Consider the following 24232-nt stretch of genomic DNA (forward strand, 5'->3'; position numbering starts at 1 on the left):
ATTCGACTATTTTGCATTACGGGTACCCGTGTTGGACGAATGACGTAATAACACAGAGAGAGGGGGGCGCTGTTACACTTTAGCGGCAGCATGCAACACGTGGGGGTAAACTTGGTTTGTTTACCTTGCGCCTGGGTCTAATGTAACAGGGTTTCGATGTATTTTTTATAAGTTAAAATTAATGTTCTCTCCTGATTATCGGAACGGGTATTTATTTAAATGTTTTGTTCAAAGCTCTCTTTTAATCGAATGATGTCTGCCGTTAGAATAAGTGTTACTAGAAGGAGTGTTATGATCTGTCGAGTGCACTGTTAGTGATTCAGCATTACCTTAAAGATGGATGTCAGATTTTTGGCAAATTTTACCTCAACAATTTTGATTTAAAATTCAATAGGTATTTTGATGGGGGTCAAGAAAGTTACAGGCTTTCATTTCAGCCATTGCTCGAAAAAGTCGGCCAATTATTAGTAGCAGTGAAATAAAGTGCTCAAAATTAGTTTTTGGCGGGATCCCGACAATATATCACGTGACCAATTCTTATGTGTTTTATAAGAAACGTTTTAAATTTTTGTCATTGTTCCTGACCATTAAAAGTAAAAGTTAACCTTTTTTTCGTTAGAGCGGGTGATACTCTTTGAAATACCATTCACTCAAAAAATTTTTTTTTAATGTTTGGGGTCAAAAATCTGACACAGCATCTGTAACATAACTCTGTTGTTTTTTTTGTTTTTTTTAAAGGTTTTTTTTACAACACTGGGGTCCCGACGGAGCAAAATATTGCTTTGCTTTTGTTTTTCTCCAAGCCCGAGTTGTATTAATTGGATGGCTTAGGCCTACTGAAAAACGATAATAGTTTGGATCCCAAAGTTTTGCATTGGGGATAATACACTTTGATTTGATATAGCGCACTCTATTGGCGGCCGGCATCCGTTGATGGGTAGATCACAAAAACAGGGACGTCTTGCACCAATGATCTGGAGCGGTTATTACGAAGGAAGACGTGAAATACACAGTCTGAGAAACGTTTCATAGCAAAACGCTTCCCAGGTGCAAATGTTTTTGTCCCCCTCTTCAAACCACATTGATTTGTTTCTCGTAATGTTATACCGTACAGTCTTACAAATAAGTTTTTGTGGTCATCCATTTTGGAGTAGTTACTGAACGGGGGTATAATGCGCTTTCCTTTAAAGTGCATGAAACATGACTTTTGCCGTCGCCTTAACTTTTTATGACTTCTCGAATTTTGACCAAAAGGACTTGGACTGGTCGAGGTCGACACTGCTGCGTCGGTTTTGGACTGAAGAATTCAAGGATTTAAATAAAAGTCGGACTAAAGAGAAATATATTGTATATACAATTTTTGTTGTGCTAGTGAATCGGGAAAACATAAGCTCTTAGAAATTGTTCAAAACTATTTGCTAAAATCGAATTTATATTATTTATAATGTATTTTAGTGTTTACAAAAGTGTAGAATGAAATGTGTTTATATACGCATAAATACACACAATGTTATTTGCAATACCCTTCCACCAAAATGCTGTAATGCTGAAAAACCAGATTCAGATGTTATTTGCAATACCCTTCCACCAAAATGCTGTAATGCTGAAAAACCAGATTCAGAAATACTTAAGATATATTTTAATTTTTATTGCCCAAAATATAATATCTTGCCTTTATCTCGATCTTGAAAATAAAATAAGTTCCAGCTCAAACAAACTGGAGCAACACCTCAATGCGAGATTGAAATGGGGGGATCGATTTTCGTGTGCTTTGGGAGCAGGAGATAAACATAAGGACTAGACCACATGTGAATAGACAATACTGAACAATATCGAATACTATTTTTGATTAATCTGCTGAATCAATAATGCTGTATTAGGTTAGTCACAAGTGTGGTTTTGTTTCCCATGGAAAAAACCAACACGGTCAACTGAATTTTCCGTGTACCATTTGGAGCGATAACTCACGCCCACATTTCAACCAATGAAACTGCGCTGTTTGGCCACACCTCCAGACGGATCTGACGTCATTCGGTGACACGTGATGGTAGTGAGAGTAAAACGATCGGCATGCAGTGTGTGTGGGACGTGTGTAGATCAAACGATTTTATGTGCGTAGTCATAAAAAACACACGACGAAATTGCCTTGTGTCCTAAACATTTTCATGTGAGAAATAATTGCTCGGCATTCGTCAAACAACTGTACTGGATTAGCGAAAGGTAAGATCTTATTTAATATAAAGACTGATAATGAATTGAGGGATAGTGGTGGGATCGAGATTAAAATATGAACCCGTTCTACTTACAAAATACAACAAACAAGCACCGCATGTCCTCCACGAAACAAGTATAAACTATAATATTATTGTGACAACGTTTCTCCATTGATTGTGATGTGAACGTGTGAACAGTGTCACATCTAAAAATTGTGACACTGTTTGAATTTGTTCCCGGCATTTTGCCACGCACTAACTGCGGATTGGGATCGATCATTTAACTGAGCTGAATTACACACATGACTACCGTTAATAGTAGAATAGAAAGGAAGGTTACGTAAGAAGTCTTTAAAAATCGATTTTCTGTTTATAACTGTGGTACCATAGAGTTACTGTCCTTACTCTATGGTGGTAGTGTGTCAGGTTGGTTCATTTTGGTTGAAAACCAAACATAGAGCAAGGACCAGACAGCCAGTAGGCCTATGTTTAAAGGCACTGGACACTATTGGTAATTGGTACTCAAAATAATTATCATCATAAAACTTTTCTTGATTACGAATAATAAGGGGAGAGGTTGATGGTATAAAACAATGTGTGAAGCAGCTCCCTCTGAAGTGACGTAGTTTTCGCGAAAGAAGTAATTTTCCACGAATTTGATTTAGAGACCTCAAGTTTAGAATTTGAGGTCTCGAAATCAAGCATCAGAAAGCACACAACTTTGTGTGACAAGGGTGTTTTATCTTTCATTACTGTCTCGCAACTTCGACAACCGATTAAGCTCAAATTTTCACAGGTTTGTTATTTTATGCATATAATGTTGAGATACACCAAGTGAGAAGACTAGTCTTTGACAATTACCAATAGTGTCCAGTGCCTTTAAAGGCACTACATTGTACTACAGGTAATATATTGTCAATCAAATAACACTCAGTATTTTCATTGTGTATCTCAACATATTCACAAAATATAATAACCATAACCTGTGAAAATTTCAACTCATTTGGTCGTCAAAGTTGCAAGATAAATGGAAGAAAAAACAGCCATCTTGTCAGCACAAAGTTTTTTCTCAAACACTGCTAACTTTTAGTTATGATATCGTAACCCTCCTGCCGACGGCGGAGGGTTACGTTATCGCAACTATGCTTACTTCAGAGAGAGCCGTTTCTCACAAAGTTTTACTATCAAAGACAACAGCTCACCATTGCTCATTACCAAGGAAGCTTTTATGCTAACAATTATTTTGAATAATTACCAATAGTGTCCGGTGCCTTTAAAAATAGCCATTGTGAACAGTCCTCAAGGTCAAGCCAAAGAGAAAACAGATAAGATTAACAAAAGTACAACCATGTACAAAACTACAACCTACATTACCTATTATAGTGAGTAATAGAGGATAGTACCTGAGCAATAACTGTTCCAACATTGGGTGCGTTTGATTAGCTTTCCCGGGTCGCCCCCGTGGTGCTCATTCGGGTGAGCCCCTGGCAAGAGCTAATCGAACGATCACTCACCCTCTCGTGGTTACATCATGCACCTCAGGCCACCCCCATGTGACACGAGGCGCTGACCCGGGTGAACCCCTGGAATGAGGCCAAAGCTATTTGAACGTACCGGGGGCAGACCAGGGTCGACCCGGGGAAGCTATTCGAATGCGCCCATTAATTAGCAATGTCAGTTAAACAATGTCAGTTATTTGGTGACATTTTAATATGGTATTGATAATCGATAATTGCAACCCTCCATCCTCCCATCATCTTATTATTTAAGCGTTGTCAGTGCATTGTGTTGTTGGCCACAAATGTAAATTAGAACCAAAGTACATCCCACACTTTTATATTTAAGATAACTTATTAAGTAGGATTTGAATCTTTGCATGGTGGAATTACGTTATATTAAGGTTTGGGGTAACATTATGTAATGATAATCTCTAAAAGAGGTGGGGTGGCTCTGCAAAGAACCGTTGGTTTCAACTCGACATTTCGATAAGTCTGCTCTGATCTTCTTCTGGAGAAAGACCATTTAATTTTTTTTTTAATAACTTGCAGGACGATTGCACACCCTGCACACTTTGGTCGTGCGGACACCGGCTGGATTTGTTTTGAAAATTGATGCAAGCCCAGCGCAAAACGGTGAATAATCCATTTGAATGAGAATGAATTTATATTCAAGTTTAAATTTCAGGACGTTCTGTGAGAATAAGCTCCTGAAACTGTCCGCAAAACACTTTTACTATTCAATCCCTCTAAAAAAAGTTGCGAAACTATTGTAAATTTTATTTTGTAATTTTCTTTTGTAGAATTTATAAAGTCTGTACCCAGCAAAGATGACTGAATCTCAGAATGGCAAGAGATCGAAATGGACAGTTTCTGGCTCGGACATGGCGATGAGGACGCACAACCCGATCCGAGCTATTGTAGATGGCCTAAAGCTGGAACCAAACCCAGACAAGGAATTCATCGCGCTGTCTCTTGGTAAGTGTCAAGACAAGAGTAGGTAGAATATTTCGAGACTTATAGTAAGGTAACACTCCTCCAGACGAACGTAAGGCAGGAGGGTTACAAGACAGCATTGACATAACAGGGCGAAATGGTCCAAGTCGTACAATTTTGACAGACTAGTCACCAGATTTGCCACATTGTGACCACTTTCCGAAAACCATGACACAAGTTCTAAGAGCTTAATCCTCAATGTCTAATGAATCCTTTCATAACACTCAAAAGAACATTGAGGAAATATATTGAAGAAAAGAGACAAAAACTTACCAGAGCCCAGAGTGAAACGTACACAGATAAAATATCCCAAGATGAGATTTTGAACCTGGGTTGGCTGAGCTTCGGCTTTGTGTAGCCTGAAGATCCTATAGCGCCGTGTGTGGCAAGCTTTTGGAGGTTGCTATGCAAAGGCTTCCTCCGAACTATATGACATAGCAACTGCCTACTGTAGTCTGAGAAATTCAAATATAAGCGGTAACTTGGGATCAAGCAGACAATATTCAAATCTAACGGGCAAATGGCTTATTGAAAAGTTTTAAAAAGAACCTTCAAACTGATTGATTTGTTTGGTAAATGTTTGAAACCTGCAGGTGACCCAACACTGTTTGGTAACTTGTCAACGTGTGAAGAGATGAGAGAGGCTGTATGCGATGTCGTTACAGGAATGAAGAACAATGGATATGTTCCTGCTTTGGGTAAGTTGGCTTTTTAAAACTTTCTTTTTACCCTACTCAAGTGAACAAGAAGTAGTAATAACCTACAGCTAGAGTTCATAAATTGTGACTGTGTACACAAATTCGTGTAAAAGGGTGTTTTTTCTTTCATATTATCACGCAACTTTGACCACCTATTGAGCTCAAATTTGCACAGGTTTGTTATTTTATGCATGAGAAGACTGGTCTTTGACAATTACCAAATGTGTCCACTGTCTATAAAGGCTGCTCGTTATCTATAGCTTGTGATTCACCCCTCTTGGGGTTTGACTGACCTCTATGTAGGGATTTTAAGAGTCACCTACTTTTTTACTTTACACCCAGACTCATAAGTTGACTGATATTTCCTTTTGATGACTTTGACAGTTGTGGATCTGTTCCATTGGACATCCATCAAGGTCAACATTAAATGGATGACAACAGTTTACACAAATCAATGTCCATGAAGTTGAGATTATTAAAGGGTCAGACAGTGGGAGGGTTAAGTGAAAATATGATGTATGATTTCCTAAACAACAGGTTTGTTGGATTTTCAGTCATTTGTTAGTGGTTATTGCCCATGACACAGGCCCTGAAGTCACTGTTGCACATCAAAACAAATTTTGAGCAGTGACAAAAAGAGTTTTTTATATCTTGTAGTGAAAGTTCAATGCCATATATTGTATTTAAGCGTTCAATGAAGCAAAGGGAAATTTGTGTGTTTAGTCTGTTCATTGCGTACGTGCTGTCATTATGGCTTGGGTTTGGCCTATTCATGGTGAGATATTCTAGCTAAAGATTTGTTTACACTGTCGTGAAGTGGTAGAGGACTGCAGCAGTGAGCACAGGGGCCCCCTACCCTACCCCAGTTAGCCTTGACCAGGGTTTTGGAGTAGTGGTGTGTCATGGATGGCCTATTGGTCAAGAGCACCAGATTCAAACTCAGGTGTTTCTGATCAGCAGAGTGTGGGTTCGAGTCCCAGTCGCGACACCTGTGCCCTTAAATGCAAGACACTCAATGCTTTGTCCTTCGAATGGGATGTTAATCTGTTTTCCCCTTTAGTGTACCGCACGTAAAAGAACCCAGTGCACTTATCGAAATGAGAAGGGGTTCGCCCTGGTGATCCTGGTTTTATTGGCAGCATAGTGCTATGTAAAAGGAGTAGGTCTCATGATTCAAACCTTCATACATTATACATGTACCACATAGTCCTAATGCATTATGAACTCGTAGATAGAAGACATTGTTTTTGAAAGGGCAAAGGGCACCAAAGCAATTTTTTCATTGACAAAGGGCCCCCTATAGATGAGGAAATTGTAAATTTCTACGGAGCATTTCAAGGGCACCGAAGCAATAACCAGGGGGCATGGAGGCAATCGCCTTCGTTGCCTCCGTGAAGTATCAGGCCTGCATTATGCATTGCACAGTGCTTAAATGTGAACAAGGTAGCAGGTAAACATACTTAATACACTCATAGTGCATGAGTGCGGGTTAAATATAGTCATTTCCAACGATCAAAGTTATGCAGACATGTAGTGCGTTAAATGCTAACTTAGTTGATCAACCTTTTAGCAACATCAACTGAAAAGACTACAGAAATAATCAATCCTGATTTTGTTCAGTTGAAGGCTGTTCTCTGTCCAGTAATTGAATTAAAATTCCATTATCCATTAGGGGGAGGGTTGCTATGGCAGCAGTGTGATGTCATAAGAATGTTTTTGCATCTCCGAGAAGTGATGACGGTAACTCAAGGGGCTTTTTTAAGACTGAGTCTGAGATTGTTTGGAGTTCAGATTAAGGGCTTGGGAAGGATTATACTGATGGATGTGAATTTAATGGAAGGTGCTGTTCTGCGTTGATAACAATAAACTGTGTTATAGGCCTATGAAACCCATAACACATGTAAATGACTCAATAAGCATGAATTTTTTTTTAATTTGAAAACTTCCTTGCAGAAAAATGACAGTGAAAGGTTTTAAGGGAAGGTACACGTTTGGTAATTGTCAAAGACCAGTCTTCTCACTTGGTGTATCCCAACATAAGCATAAATAACAAGCCTGTGAAAATCAAACTAAATTGGTTATCGAAGTTGTGAGAAAATGATGAGAGAAAAAACACCTTTGTTGGACCATGGAGGTATCCTACCTCCATGGTTGGTCGGATTTGTGTGCTTTCAGATAGGAATAAAAAACTTCTGGCTAGAAGTCTTTTATTATTTTAGTGAGAAATAACTTCTTTCTCAAAATCTATGTTACTTCAGAGGAAGCCATTTCTCACAATGTTTTATACTATCAACAGCTCTCCAATGCTCGTTACCAAGTCAGTTTCTAAGTTAATATTTGTTTTGAGTAGCAAACATGTACATGTACCTTCCCTTTGAACTTTTACTACAATGTATGTCCATCGGTGTGAAAACTTCATTCATTGTCATTCAAATTATTCGTTCCATTTAGTAAAACGTTTCTCTACGGTAAAACCAAACTACTATGCGTACAATGGTCAGTCTTACGTGCATTTCATATGAAGGTTCTACATGTATACACCACATTTCACCAAAATCATTTTAAGATTAATTAAAAGCTTTGTTAGGACAAGCCTGATGTCTGTAACTTATTCAAATGTTTAATCATACATGACACACAGAATGTGTGCCACTTCTATAATTTGCAATCATGAAATAATCTTTGAACTATTGCTATCTCAGCATTGATGCTTTTGATTAAAGGCACTGGACACCTTTGGTAATTGTCAAAGACCAGTCTTCTCACTTGGTGTATCTAAACATTGTATGCACAAAATAACAAACCTGTGAAAATTTTAACTTAATTGGTTGTCGAAGTTGCGAGAATGGAAGAAAAACACCCTTGTCACCCGAAGTTCTGAAAACTACGTTACGTCAGAGGGAGCCGTTTCACACAATGTTTTATACTATCAACAGCTCCACATTGCTTGTTACCATTTACCATTTAGCATTTATTTTGAGTAATTACCAATAGTGTCCTGTGCCTTTAAAAGGCATCATATCTTCTAGTCTAGACATCTAGACCTGAATTGCACATGATGGCACTAAATGTTGAGTTCAAACACTGGAACAGTACCAGGGTGTATCCTCCGGCGCAACTCTCAGCCATTGATAGGTCTTCCTTTGACACGTAGTGAGAGAACTTGTGAAATCAAGCAAGGGGTCATGACCGGACCCCATGTCAGAGTTTGAACTGTTGAGATTGCAATATTTTTTCGATTTAAATCGGTCATTCGTAATTTGAGCCCACTGTTTGTTTTGCCCCTGTAATGGTTGTAAATATACCATCAAAATAACTTGATTAGACGCCTCCAGACCATTCAACCCCATGGTCTGAACATCCCAGAAGGAAACGACTACCCTTGATGTTGTCCTTTGTGTTTCCATCTTCTTGCTTGTGGTCAAGCCAGTCTCTTATTTTCACCCCCTTTTTGTCCCCCATTCATTGTTTACCCCCTGCTTTTTTCTGTATGGTTTCTAACCCTATTCATGTATTTCCACTTCACTGCTTATGTTTCACTTAGTTACCTGTTCATGATTGTTGTGTTGTCATTAAGCCTTCAAGAAAGACTCTGCTAGGGTCGAAACCTCAGGCCATTAACTATTTTTTGCATAAAAATAACATGTAAACATTTCATTTCAAAAGGTGTTCTAAGCATTTTTAAGATAATGGTAAAAATCTTGCGCAGTTATATGCCCATGCTTTGGATTACACTAAATGCTTTTAAAAGTTCAGATTATAACCGCAGTTCTGTGAAGTGAAATTTTTCTCAAGATGCATTTCATGTACGTAGACTATTCGAAGCTGCTGTATTTTACCACGTAAGTTTTTATTGGCCTTAATTTTCAGAGTAATAACCAAACAAACATATGAAAAAAACTTTTTTTATTTTGTGGTATCCTGCTGTCCTGCTAATTACAGTACCGAACTCACATATTAATCATTACTACATGTATCATACACATAAATAATCTTTGAACTTTGCTACATTTTATGTCAGCTCAGCAAAATGCCTCATATCTTTTATTCTAGACATCTAGACCTGAGTTGCACAAGATAGCACTAAATGTTGAGTTCAAACATTGGAACTGTACGTGGGACGTGGCTGTGGGCTCCAGCGCAACTGTAACCAAATGATAATTTGTTTGAGTCTGTCTTTGACCTCTAGTGAGGGAGCTATTTAAGCTTGTGAAATCATGTGAGGGGTCTTGACCTTATGTCAACATTCTGTTCAGACTGCATTCAATGTGTTGATTTAAAGGGAAGGTATCATTTGGTTAGCACTCTTAAATTTAATGGCAATAAAAACCAAAGGTTTCTAAGTATTATTATTAATGGTTTATTTTAATCTGAATAAAAAACAACCAAAAGGTTGACAACATTCAAATTTACAAAGTTTTTACAGAATTAAGAAAAATGGAATTAACAATAAACAGGCAAAATCTATACAAAAACATTAACTAGCAGAAACACGCCATAAAAATGGCAAAGACATACATCAAAAAAACAGACAAAAAGTTTAAAATTTGCCAAGTATACGTAAATCCCTTTAAACCACAGGGCTGACTTTGATAATTTTGTTTCTACTTTCGTATAATACCTGCATTTTGATCACATTCTTGAAAGTGAATCCGGATGTTAGTTTGCTGGTACCTAATACAAGAAAAACAAGTAGCTTGCGTTGAATACCATGCCGGATGTGGCAGAGGGTGTCCTCACACAGATACTCCCATACTTTTAATAAATTTCTTGCCTCTACAGTTAAGTCTCCCCCTAAAGAAAAATCCTCTCAAGAGTTCCTGAGATTCCCAGACCACAATGAAGACTAAAAGGCAATGGACACTATTGGTAATTACTCCAAATAATTGTTAGCAGAAAAACTTGCTTGGTAACGAGCAATGGAGAGCTGTTGAGAGTATAAAACATTGTGAGAAGCGGCTCCCTCTGAAGTAACGTAGTTTTCCAAGTAAAGTAGTTTTCCATGGATTTGATTTTAAGACCTCAGAATTAGATTTTGAGGTCTCGAAATCAAGCATCTGAAAGCACACAACTTCATGTGACAAGGGTGATTTTTCTTTCATTATTATCTCGCCACTTGGACGACAAATTGAGTTCTATTCACAAGTGAGAAGACTGGTCTTAGACTATTACCAATAGTGTCCAGTGTCATGGGATGTTTTATCATTTGACAGTGTAAGTTTAATGTTAATCTCTGATCTTCACGATTTATGTTTCTTACCAATTTTGTACTGTTCTTTTAAGGACCAAAATAATTATTTCCCACTAAGTGTGTGTACTTTTGCATAATGTTGTTACTAGTGACTACAACAATATCACCAGATGTTGTTTTTGAAATTGATATAAGATTCATTTATTGATTATTCAAATGAGATTTACCATAACAGGAATTCATCATCTGTAAAGGACAACAATAATTTTTAAACTAACATCCCCCGATTCAAATGAAGTTAATTGAAGTGCAGTGCATGCTGCTAAAATATAGGATTTTAACTGCCGCTAGCTACCGGGCTGCCCGGGCAATGTCAGGGTTTAGTTGCTGCAAATGTCGCAGGTTCGAGTCCCACCCAAGTATGTGTGTGATTTGTTTTCACAGAACTCTGAAAAGTACTAAGTATACAGTGCTAACACACATCGGTGAAAGGGTAAAACCATATTTATTAGCTTTTATCCCTGATGCAAATTTGTATTTCACTCATGTGGGATTTGTCAGTTTGTATACTTGATTGTTTTTAAATAAAATTGATGCAAATTTAAAAAAAAAATTGTCAGAAGTTTCAGATGACCAAAACAGTTTAGTAATAAGCCCAGGACTCTTGTCATTTTGGTAGCCATGTTTAAGCTACATCACATAGCATACTAATTTGTGTGTGTTGCATTGTCATAAAAGCACTGGACACTATTGGTAATTATTCCAAATAGTTGTTAGCATAACAACTTTTTTGGAAAAGGGCAATGGAGAACTGTGATAGTATAAAACAATGAGAAAGGAATCCCTCTGAACGGGCTGAAGTAATATAGTTTTTTGAGAAAGAGGAAATTTCTCACTAAGTTCAGCTGAAGCCTTTTATTATGCATCTGAAAGCAAACAAAGTTCTGCAACAAGGGTGTTTTATTCATTATTCTCTTGCAACTTCTATAACCAATGGAGCCCAAATTTTCACAGGTTTGTTATTTTATGCATGTTGTGATAAACCAAGTGAGAATACTGGTCTGTGACAATTACCAAACATGTTCAGTGCCTTTAATTAAAGACTCTGCTTTGGTCGAACTCAAAACAAGTGACTTTTACAAATTTTTCCTGCATTGGGTTAAAATGCAGAGAAGTCCTTTTGGTTGGAAAGCTGTTTGCAACAGCTGTATTCTAATTTTCAATTTTTACAACTCACAGAAGGTATATAGGATTTAAGGCATTGCATGGTGAGTTATCAATATATATTTGGTTTGCGGTAACACCATGTGTGTATCTAATTGCCAGGTAGAGTTTGTTCTTAGAGAACTGTCTTGCTTTATTCTACTACCGCGGAGTAGATTGTTCGAGTGTTCAAACAGGAAGTGGTTTAACCAAAGGCAAATATTCCCTAAATCTTTTGTTGCAATTCTTAGAATTTAACAATTATTATGCTTATTAGATAAGTGGCAGATACTGATTGAGAGCTATGACAACCTCATTATTTGGACTCGGGATGCATTACATTTTTTTACTTGGTCTCTTCACAAATTCCTACTAAGCATTCTAGCTGGGGCCAATCATGATCATTGATCTATGTCTCCAGCACTGTATGAGGATACTGTCTCCTGAACGCTTTGAAATCTTATGCTCCAAAAGTTAGGGCCAATATTTAGTAACACATTTGTTTAGTTTATTCTGAAGTTATTTTGACCCAACATAGCACTATTTTGAAAAATTGAATGGCTCCATAATATTCACTGAAAAACAAAGAAAGGCCTCAAATAAACCAGCAGCAGATTTCACAAAACGATTTTACAAGTTAACACGAGTATTTAACTCGTCCTAACTTAGGATGGGCTCAATGCATTCTAACGTCTATGGTTTTCTGGAATTTAAATCGTCCTAAGCTCTTAGATTAATCCTAGTTTAGGAAGAGGTTGGTGAAATTATTGGCAGCTATTTTAGATCAAAGGTCTCCAACATGAGTATAGTTTTCAATGGCGTTTACTGGCTTATAATGAAATGACTTTTACTTTGGAATGAAATTGATGATCTTGGCCACTTGGGCATTTGGTCCTCTTCTTTTTCATTCTTTTTCATTTGTTCTATGAAGATGAATACAATGTCGTTTGTTCTCCCCTGTACTAAATGAAAATTGAATGTTGGCTTTCTTTTTCAGGTATGGAGTCTGCTAGAGAAGCAGTTGCTAAAGAGTTTTCAATCCCAGAGTCACCACTCACATTTAAGGTATTTAGTAAAAATATTTAAAAAAAATTTTAAAAAGTGAAATTTAACACTCATTTTTTTAAGGCGTTGGACACCTTTTGTAATTGTCAAGGACCAGAATTCTCACTCGGAGTATCCCACATAAGCATAAAATACAAAAGCTGTGAAAATTTTGACTCAATTGGGTTTTGGCGTAATAACTTATCAAACTTTCAGCCAAAATGACCTTCATAAAATGAATAGTTAATTCCAAGTTTAAAACCCAAAAATGTTGAGCCAAGCTTTTTCCCCCCCCAAAAAAAAATGTTTTTAAACCTTCAGGCATCACTATACAGAAGCAAAACAAAATTGTTGGGATCGATCGTTGGTGTTTCATGTTATGTTGACCTGAACCTTTGATAATTTTTTATGGCCAAACCGAAAGAGTCAGCTCGCTAAAACTTTGGATAGATTAGTTTGGTATGATGATGTATCACCCTTATTCGTGTTTGTACTGTATAAACATTTTCGGTAACTTTACCATGACCTGGGTAATATTCCGATGGAATAATCTTCCTACCCACTGCACTTGAATTTATTTGACATGGGTGGAATTACAGAGACAGTAAACCCAAGTACAAAAGTTGCCAGTTTATGTGCTTGGTCTGCCTAAGCGTCTCTACCTCCATTGTCTAAGCCAGTGAAAAGTCATCAGTCATCAAGACAATGGACACTATTGGTAATTGTCCAAATCTAGTCTTCTCACGTGGTGTATCTCAACATATATTATCCATTAAATAACATACCTGTGAAAATTTGAGCTCGATTGGTTGTCGGAGTTGCGAGATAACTATGAAAGAAAAAACACCCTTGTCACACGAAGTTGTGTGCTTTCAGATGCTTGATTTCGAAATTAAATTCGTGGAAAATTACTTCTTTCTCAAAAACTACGTCACTTCAGAGGGAGCCGTTTCTCACAATGTTTTATACTATCACCCTCTCCCCATTACTCGTTACCAAGTGAGGTTTTATGTCATTAATTATTTTGAGTAATTACCAATAGTGTCCACTGCCTTTAAGAAGATGATCTGAAAGAACCCATGAATCACTTCCCCCCCCCCCCCCTCCCAATGTCTCTTGAACAACAATGTCACTCTGTGAACTCTGCCTGGGGTTGACTTTACAAACTGGGATAAATTTTGCTGTGTGCGCAGGTCATATATTCGTGTCAAAACCCAGCAGGGGTAACTTACTGTGTTGGTCCATGAAGAAATATAATAGGTTAACATGATCGCATTACACAGGGGAAGTGTGGGTGTTAGACCCTGAATAAAAGGTGCAACTATTTGTTAATAACTGGAGATCTAAGAAATGGGATACTGATTTTTAAAGGGCGGTTTAATATATTTTTGGGGAAATAAATTAGTTAAATAGTGTACATTTGAAGAATAATGTTGGGTAAGTTTGACCTTTTTTACATTAAATATTTGTAAGCTATAATTCAAAGGAGCATTACAGAATTTTTAAGAAAAAAACTTGTCTGGATCACAGATTTAAATGAAACTTACACATCCTAATGGTGATGATAGCAGAAAACATCCCTTTAAATTTTGACATCACACAACTCCTGTGCAAAAACAGCCCTGTGATGTCAAAATTTACTCTGCATCAGATTAAAGACATTGGACACTATTGGTAACTGTCAAAAACCAGTCTTCTCGCTTGATGTATCTCAACGTCATGTATAAAATAAAAAACCTGTGACCCTTGTCACACGAAGTTGTGTGGTTTCAGATGCTTAATTTTGGGACTCCAAATCTAATTCTAAGGTCTTGAAATCAAATTCGTGAAAAATTCTCAAAAACTGCGTTACGTCAGAGGGAGCCGTTTCTCACAATGATTTATACTATCAACCTCTCCCCATTACTCATTACCAAGTAAGGTTTTATGCTAAAAAATATTTTGAGTAATTACCAATAGTGTCCGTGCTGCATTTAAACAACAATTTTTAATTCACAAATAATTTAACTTTTTCTTGTTTTTCTTCATTGTCTTCTATTGTCAGGATGTGATTTTATCGTGTGGTTGTTCCGGTGCAATAGAGATGGCGCTACTAGTGCTAGCCAACCCAGGTCAGAATGTGCTGGTACCCTGTCCTGGTTTCTCTATATACCGCACATTGGCAGGGTCATACCAGTTTGAACCCAGGGGATACAAACTACTGGTAGGTTTTTTTAAAAGGTCCATAAAGTTAGGAAACTATTGGATCCAAATTTCTTTTTACATTTTCAATTCAAATACACATTTATTTCTATGCTTCCATGAAAAATATTGACAATCACATGTATTAAGGAATAATTAGCAACAAAATCATTAAGGAACAGTAAACATAAATTCATTAAAAAGAGTATGGGGCCATTTTGATTAAGCAGAAGCTTGTAAAAAACAGCCAGCCAGACAAAGAAACAAAATAAACGAATAGACAGACATGCAGACAAAAGGACAGATGAACATAAGACATGACACAACAAGTTCATAATATTAGTGACAAGATGGCAGAACAGTTTAAATGCAGAAGCGATAGAAAATAAATATGTAACAAGGATTGATGAGTATGTTCTGGTTGAATTAGATAGGAAGAAACTATAAATAAACAGAGTCAACAGAGCCAACACTCCCACAAAAGAGATTTACACATGGTTGTACCCGCAAGTTTACTAATTGTTTATAGTTTCTTCCTATTTATCCACTCAATGCAAAGCTTTAAACAATACTTAAAGGCTTATTGGTTATCATTTGTTTGGTGTCATGACATATGAGTGGACAAGAGCACCGAACTCAAGCTCTGATGCTTCTGTTCAGCAGAGTGTGAGTTCGAATCCCGGTCGTGACACTTGTGTCCCTGAGCAAGACACTTAACTATAATTGCTTCTCTCCACCCAGGGGTATGGGTACCTGTGAGGGCAGAGATGGTTCTTGCGATTGGTTTAGCCGAGTAGCGCATATATTGCGCACAGGCTGTATACTCTCCAGGGAGCTGAGATGGTTTAAGGAATGATATAAGGCCCAGTGACCAGGGGTTTTAATGTCAGAAGCGCTTTGAGACACGAGTGAAAAAGTTGATATAAAAACGGGTTATTATTAGAGCTCCAGTCTACACATTACTTATTGCACCCTCTCCTCATAGAGCACACTTGTGATTGAAACTTTTTTGACAAAATGACAATGAAACTTTCATTTGTGCCTTTGGTCTGTATTCCACTGATAGCCTGAGAAATCTTGGGAGGCTGATCTTGAACACATGGAATCTCTAATCGACGACAAGACGGCATGCATCGTAGTCAACAGTCCGTCCAACCCGTGTGGGGGAGTCTTCAACAAGGAACATCTTGAAGACATCTGCAGAAGTAAGAAACCAGTTGCCAACTGCATGCTCACTTTCTTGCAAAGATTTTGGGAGAATTTGGGGTTGGGTTGGGGTATTCACGGGCTATAGTCAAGTAGTTTTTTTAGTTAAGTATCAAGTACTATTGAATACATGTACTATGATGGCCAAATAGTACTTATAGTGTGTTAAGAGCACCGGATGTAAACTTAAATGTTTCTGATTAACAGTGTGGGTTCGAGTCCCAGCCTTGACACCTGTGTCCATAAGCAATTAACTTTTTTTATTTTAATTTTTTTAATGTAAATTATGTCTTGTTTCTTTTTTAGTTGCTGAGCGACACAGATTGCCCATCCTGTCGGATGAAGTTTATGCTGACATGGTTTTCCCAGGGCAAGATTTTCATCCATTATCCTCCATCGCCAAAAACGTCCCAGTACTAACATGCGGCGGACTCGCAAAAAGGTGCAGTAATAAAATTCACATTTGAAGAAAACGATGATAAAGACATTGTAGCAATGCCAGAATGTTCCAAACGAAACAACTTTCTTGTCCGTTTAATTAACGCGGGGACGCCAGTTTTATGGCTGTTGCCAGAGTTCCAGTTTTATACTCCACCCCCCACCCCCCCCCCAAACGGAGCACTATACTTTGGGTGCGTTCAATTGGTTTCCCTGGGTAGACTTCGGTCTGCCCCCGGTACGTTTGAATAGCATTGACGTCATTCCAGGGACTCACCGGGGTCAGCCCCCAGTGCCCTGCTTGTGGAGTGGGTCACTTGGGGGCTGGCCCAAGGTGCATGCATGATGTCACCACGAGAGGGTGAGTGATCGTTCCATTAGCTTTTGTCAGGGGCTCACTCGAGTGAGCACCGCGGGGTCGACCCAGGGAAGCTTATCGAACGCACCCAATGCAAAACAATGCAATTTTTAAAAATTATATACCCCATTTCATCAAGATGACAGACTGCTGATGATAAACAACAAAATAAACATAGGAACGATGATACAAAATTGCAAATTAAAATTATAAACAACTAAACAATCATCGTGGGAACAGATGTGGTTTCAGATGCTTCTTGATAATATGAAGTGAATCAGCAGAGCACAGAGATGGGGCATGGGGGGACACTATTACACTTCATCCTTAATCAGGCCTGAATGATATTTCTTTTTTAGTATATGCTCACAAGTTTAATCTTAGTTTTGGCATGTTATGGCTGAGCGGTCTAGTTCACAGAACCCAAGATTTACTGTTTTCAGCAGCAAAGCGTGGGTGCGAATTCCGGTCATGACACAATTTGTTGTGCCTTTAGGCTGGTCACTTAACCATGAGTTCGTCATAAGTAGTCGGGAAGAACCCAAATGCCATGAGCTGGGATGACCGCAGATTCAAACTTTACTTTGGATGCATTCCCATAAGATCGCTCAACGAAGAACTTACTTAATAAAATTAGTGCTTTGTTTTGTTGCAGGTATCTTGTACCAGGTTGGAGGTTAGGCTGGATCCTGATCCATGACCCGTGTGATGCATTCAAAGATGAGGTCAGTTACTAGACTTTCTTGTCAAGATTCTTTTCATATCCCTACTTCCTGCCCCCCCCCTGAAAATAGGATCCATCTATCGTCAGGCTACTACGAAGACTTTCTAGAGTGTGAATTACCTTGGTATCCCCCCCCCACCCAAGCATACTTAATTGCCCTTTGGTTCTAATCCCGCTCTTGTCAATTTGTCTTTTGTTTCAACCCATAATTCACGCTCTGATGTTCTATTTGTAGGTGAGGCAGGGTTTGATGAACCTATCCACACGTATCCTTGGTCCCTGTACAGTCATTCAGGCAGCTTTACCAAGAATATTCTCTGAAACACCCTCAGATTTCTACACAAAAAGCATGAAAGTTTTTCAGGTGAGTGAAAATACGGGCCCAATTTCGTAAAGTTGTTTTAAAATCATGGTTTTAAATTGTGCCATATAAAAGTCAATATTATAATAATGGAGATAAAATTCCTTTTTGTTTATTTGTGTAGGAGAATTCCGAGTTGATTTATGACTCGCTATCGCACGTACCAGGACTCTTCCCTGTCATGCCCTGTGGAGCCATGTATTTTATGGTAAGGTTGAAATAGTTTTGGGTTTGAACAAAGATGAAGTGACTGGAGTTGGACTTGAACTAATGACCTTCGTATAAATATTCCAGCTTTTACCAACTAAGCTATTTAGCCGTACTGTATGTTGCTGGTTTTTCTAGTCAATATCTTTGTTAGGGGGTGCCAGTCAGACGCCAACCGTTAGATGCTGGAAATCCAGGGACCCACCCAAGATTATGAGACAACCTGGGAAGCAGCACTATTTTCTTTTAAATCTTTTTTGTTATGTGTTAAAGACACTGGACACTATTGGTAATTGTCAAAGACCAGTCTTCTCACTTGGTGTATCTCAACATGTGCATAAAATAACAAACCTGTGGAATATTGAGCTCAATTGGTTGTAGAAGTTGCGAGATAATAAGAAAAAAACACCCTTGTCACACAAGTAATTACTAATAGTGACCACTGTTAGTGGTCACTATTGGTAATTACTCAAAATAATTATTAGTATAAAACATAACTTTGTCATGAGTAATGGGGCGCTAGTGATAGTATAAAACATTGTGAGAAACGGCTCCCTCTTAAGTAACGTAGTTTTCGAGAAAGAATTTATTTTCCACGAATTTGATTTTGAGACCTCAGAATTAGATTTTGAGGTCTCGAAATCAAGCATCTGAAAGCACACAACTTCGCAGCACAAGGGTGTTTTTTCCCCATTATTATCTTGCATCTTCGACGACCAATTGAGCTCAAATTTCACAGGTTTGTTATTTGGTGCATATGTTGAGATACACCAAGTGAGAAGACTAGTCTTTGACAATTACCAATAGTGTCCAGTGTCTTCAAATGCTGGTTTTATCTAAACAACATATTGGCTTAAGTTACTCTTTAATCTACCATTGTCTCTTCATCCCCTTTAGTTTGGAATTGACATGGATAAGTTTGACTGCTTCAAGGATGACATGGCGTTTGTGACAAAACTTGTAGAGGAAGAATCGGTGTTCTGTCTCCCAGGAAAGGTATGTTGGAAGAAAAAAAAAGGTTGTTTCGTTTTACTTTGTTTGCATTTGGATTGAAAAATACTGTAGGGGAAATGTATTTCATGAATTTATCATTGTGAATTATTATTTTATTCTGTCATTATTCTCCAGCAACTTTGATGACCAATTGAGTCAAAATGTTCACAGGTTTGTTATTTATGCATACATGGGGATGCACCAAGTGAGAATAGTGGTCTTCGTGTCCACTGCCTTTAAAGGTTTGCATGGTGGAAAGACAATAAACATTAGCAAATTTACAGTGACACCATGAAGACTAGAGCTCTTTTGAGTGAGTGTGGTTCGGGATTAGAACCGAAGGAATCAATGTTTCGGACAGTTCACCCTGTCCGTGATAGCCACCTGCATCTTCATGAAGCTAACCCAAAGTGTCAATCCTTTTTTTAACAAAACACAATGAATACATTGCAAAGGTCATGGGTTCGAATCCCACCCGAGTAACATGCCTGTAATTTTTTTCACAGACCTCGTAAATTAATTGAGTATGTAGTGCTATTAAACATCGGTGTGTATCGGTAAAACCAAAATGAATAATTTAAAAAAGTGGTTTTTTAAATGAATGTGCGATGTTTTACTGTGTAAATTTTTAATCTTCTATCTTAAGTGCATTTCTGTACATTGTTATTAGCTGGGATCCATGGGAGATCAGTGAGTTTTTCTTACTGAATGGATTTCCCAGGATAAACAAGAAATAAATAAATAAATAAATAAAATATACTTTATCCTCGATGCAAATTTAACATCTATTAACTTCTATCAATTACTTTGTAGTTAAAGGTGTTTTATACTTTGTGATGATTTTGCAGTGCTTTGAGTACCCAAACTTTGTCAGGATAGTAACGTCGCTGCCAAAAGAGAAGACAGTCATAGCATTGCAGAGGATTACAGAGTTCTGTGCCAGGCATTATCAAGGAGAGCAGGGTTCAAACGGAATCAAGTAAGATTTTGAACGTGAAGCATTTTTAGTACGAGTCGACTGAAGACATTAAGGGCTGAGACCATAAAAAAGTAATTTTTAATTTATGTTGATTGTTAACACTTGATCAAAAATTCCTTGAGCCAAATGTTAACGAGAAAGACTTTGTGAAACTGTAAAGATATTGTTAATAATAATAATAATTAGTAAGACTTATGAACCGCATTTTCCAAATTTAAAGTACAAATATAAGTTCCAGTTTTTAGCAAAAAGTCTTGTGTTTTTACTCGAGAGTTTCCCCTTCACATGTTCAAAATGGTAAAGTATTTATTGAGTTGATGTTAGGGTGGAGAAGTTTATTGTTATGATCAGACTTCTCTACCAATATTTGTAATCATTGTTGGAAAGATGTGCTTGACCATTTTATTGGCAAGTCTACAGTTACTAAACTGCTCACAATTTCTTTTGCCACATTTGATTTGTGACTTTGCCTCATTGTCATTCATGTAGCCAATTTCAGCAACATGTCATCATTGCAAATGTGGTATCATTCTAAAGAGGTACACCTCAACTTTGCAATGATATATAACTTAATACAAACAGAGTAATTAATGATACAAATATACATGATTGAACAAAGTTTCCAAACTTTTTGTGAGCAGTTTAGTTATTAGAAATCATTTTTAAAAATTAATTTTTTGACACGAGATGGCTCAAAATAATCACTGGACCACAGGCCAGGGTCTTATAGCATTTCTCGTAACCTCTCATAACCAACCAGTAGTTGATAATGGCAGCCATCTTTGATGAATTGTGCATGCGTGAAGAGCTATCATTGGCTGAGAGTCGTGCGGCGCGTACACACATGCACTTTTCAATTGTTTTGCATCAAAGATTGCAGTCAATGACGTGCATTGCAATCCCTCTATTGTATAAAATGGTTTATTAACATTTACCGTTACCATGGTTTATTTTTGAATCGTTTTACAAATGTTAAAGTTTTCTTAGTTCGACAATGTCTGAAATATTTGAGCCGTGCAGAACATTGGAGGGGTCATTTCATTATATTTCTTTATGTACACATGTCAATCTTTTGTAAGGTAACTATTTCATAGTGGCCTGCTTTGCAGTTGATTACACATATCAAAAGAGTAAGTTATATATTAACTTTTTCCAAACTGGCTGGTCAAATTACTGCAAGAATGACCTTGTTGATACTCCCAGGCCCTTCCCAAGCTTAGTAGGAGTGTCAATTGTTTTAAAATAAACATATATTTTGTGCTGTTCAATTTTAAGGCTTTAATATTAACTGAAATGCTTTACCCTTGTTATAAAGCCTGTCTTAATATTCATGCATGACGTCATATTTCTTACCCAAAATGAGGCTATAGGCACACGTCGGCCACCACTTGCAGTGGCTGCGCCTATTAGCCGTGCTTTGGGTTAGAATTATGACGTTACTAATGCATAAATATTAAGAGAAACGTATATAAAAGAAAATTGTACAGTAAACTTGTTATCCATGCCAAATATAAGTTGTGTTTTTACGGAGGAGCTGCAGTGTGTGCGAGGCTGCAGTGTGTGTGAGTTTGGTAGTGACATTAAAACAAAGGAGTTATAACAAAAGAGACAATAGGTCCACAGTTGCTACCATAAAGGAAAACAATGGGGTTATTTCTAGGCAGAACAAAGAGTATCCATAATTACAGAGTCATTACACACATTCTATTGTTTGCATTGAAAAGATACTAATTTTGTGCTTTATAAAAAATATTTCATCTAAACACTGTATAAATCTGAAGTGAATCCACTTAGCTACAGCTTGAAACAAAACATGTGCAAAAGGTATTATTCTGTATGTAGCAAATATACGTAATTTATTTCACTTGACTATAATTACAAACAAATATTTATTTTGTCTGAATCTTTCCATTGCATTTTTTTCCGAATTTGTATTAATATTCTTTGTTTTTAAAGGGTGTGTGATTTCACAGATTCTCTTCATTGTAAATTGTCAGTGAATAGTGTATTACCAGAATGAGGAATGGTAATAAAAACAGTGCAAAACATCTTTAAAGGGTCTGGATACTTTTTCTAGACTCAAAACACAATGTCCACAGATTTACATTAAACCCACACAGTTTAAAAATAACGATGGTAGTAAAAATATTACTTGCTGAGGTGCTGCAGTTTTTGAGAAATGAGTAAAACGATTCACAAAAATAATTTTCGTCTCTAAAGACAAAAATTATTTTATGTTAAACGTGTTTTCGTGACCTTGACTACAGCACCTCGGCAAGTAATATTTTAAGGTAAGCTTTCTACCATCACTATCTTCAAACGTGTAAGATTAATGTAAGTCTGTGGACATTGTGTTTTGAGTACCCAGACCCTTTAAATAAGATCACTGACGTGTGTGCCAACTGCTTTTTTCAACATTAGTAACTTTCATGTTATGGGTTATATATGGATATTATATATACGTATGACATAGTTTTTATTAGTCCAAAGTAGTGTGTGTGTGCTAGTGTGTGCACGTCCACAATCATAAGTACCCATTTTTTAGGTCCATTTGAACAGCAGTTTTGAGAACCACTGATGTCCAGTTATCTTGATACTTGTACGGTATATTAATTGAGAATTGCTGTGTCAATGATAAATACAAAGTGTTTGAGTTTGTGGAATACAAGATCTGCAAAGAGTAACTCATTATTTATCCATTGTTCATTTGGTGTCTTACAAAGAATGTTCACATGATTGTGGCTTCATATGCACATCTTCATGTTAAGGGTCTATGTACTTTTATGAGGACAAAAAACACAATGTCCACAGATTTACATTAAACTTACATAAAATGCGACCCACTCTGTGAAAATGAGTCACATGGTCGCCCAATGCAATATTAAGTTATGAACAGTTTAATGTGGAAAATGTATTAAAACAAAATTTTAAAAAATATCTTTTTTTTTTATATTATAAGATCTTTAGTTTCATGGTTAACCTTTAGAACACTTACTTTTAGGCAATAAAGCTATTAATACAACAATTTTGTTTTCATACTTATTTCTAATTTGTATACTTTTGCACACAATGCTAGTTTAAAACATCATTTTACTTGTAATTCGTTTTTCACAAAAATGGTGTAGTGGCTAATTTCAAACGGAGTAACTCAGCAACGCGATACACCCCAAAGCTTAGACACATACCAAATTACTGCTGCTGATAAGTTCTTTCCAGCCATGCATATAACTCAATTCCTGAAATTGCCTACATCTGACTCGTTTTCACAGAGCGGGTCACAAATGATATTTAATTTTCCACATTAACCCTTCTACTGTCTGACCATTCACATGATTTCTAACTATTGATAATACACTAAGCACTTAGCAGCCTGCAGTATGAAATGTGCCCTATTTAATACAGCTGCTTAAGCAACTTTATGAAACAATTTTGTTTACCTCTAGGGTATGATAATTTTGTACTATAATAGTCTATAATAGTATACTTATCTGTAAGTTATTCACTCTGAAATCCTTAAGCTATTTCTGTAAGTTTATCTACATTATCTTGTTCCGGTTTCATTTTAGGCGGGGGGGGGGGGGGGGGGGGGGGAGGGGGGCGTTGTCAAGGGTGATCAGAGCACTGTATGTAATGGTGTTTAGAGGGTTGCAGAATTATGACTTTTAGAACAGCGAAACACTTTATAAAGGAAGTTTTGTGTCACTCCTTTCCTTTTAGTTGTTGGTCATTAAAATTAATCTGTAATGGTGTGTGTTTTTAAGGATTTGGGTACTTTTTGTAACACAAAACACCATGTCCACAGATTTACATTAAACTTACAACGTTTGAAGATAGTGATAGTAGAAAGCTTCCTATAAAATACTTCTTGTTGATGCTAAAAAAGATTGTGTCTAATGTCACTGAGACGGTTTTTTTTCATTACATTGTTTTGCCCATTTCTCAAA

At 37.1% G+C, this 24232-nt stretch overlaps 1 protein-coding gene across 2 annotated transcripts; it reads left to right on the plus strand.

Moving 5' to 3' along the window:
* The first annotated feature begins 2076 nt into the window (after nucleotides 1-2076).
* On the plus strand, nucleotides 2077-23852 carry LOC139934425 (tyrosine aminotransferase-like). Of its 2 annotated transcripts, XM_071928658.1 has the most exons (13): nucleotides 2077-2220; nucleotides 4262-4345; nucleotides 4513-4687; nucleotides 5299-5403; nucleotides 12795-12862; nucleotides 14886-15044; nucleotides 16089-16227; nucleotides 16535-16670; nucleotides 17680-17749; nucleotides 17984-18112; nucleotides 18234-18317; nucleotides 19214-19312; nucleotides 20158-23852. In XM_071928658.1, exons 3-13 carry the CDS (start codon nucleotides 4540-4542, stop codon nucleotides 20290-20292), a joined length of 1272 nt encoding a protein of 423 aa, XP_071784759.1. In that variant the 5' UTR covers nucleotides 2077-2220; nucleotides 4262-4345; nucleotides 4513-4539; the 3' UTR covers nucleotides 20293-23852. The 2 variants fall into 2 exon arrangements, with proteins under 2 accessions (XP_071784759.1, XP_071784758.1); XM_071928657.1 differs by lacking the exon at nucleotides 4262-4345.
* Nucleotides 23853-24232: the final 380 nt, after the last annotated feature.

Source organism: Asterias amurensis, chromosome 3 (genome assembly GCF_032118995.1).
Source record: "Asterias amurensis chromosome 3, ASM3211899v1".
Lineage (NCBI taxonomy): Eukaryota > Metazoa > Echinodermata > Asteroidea > Forcipulatida > Asteriidae > Asterias > Asterias amurensis.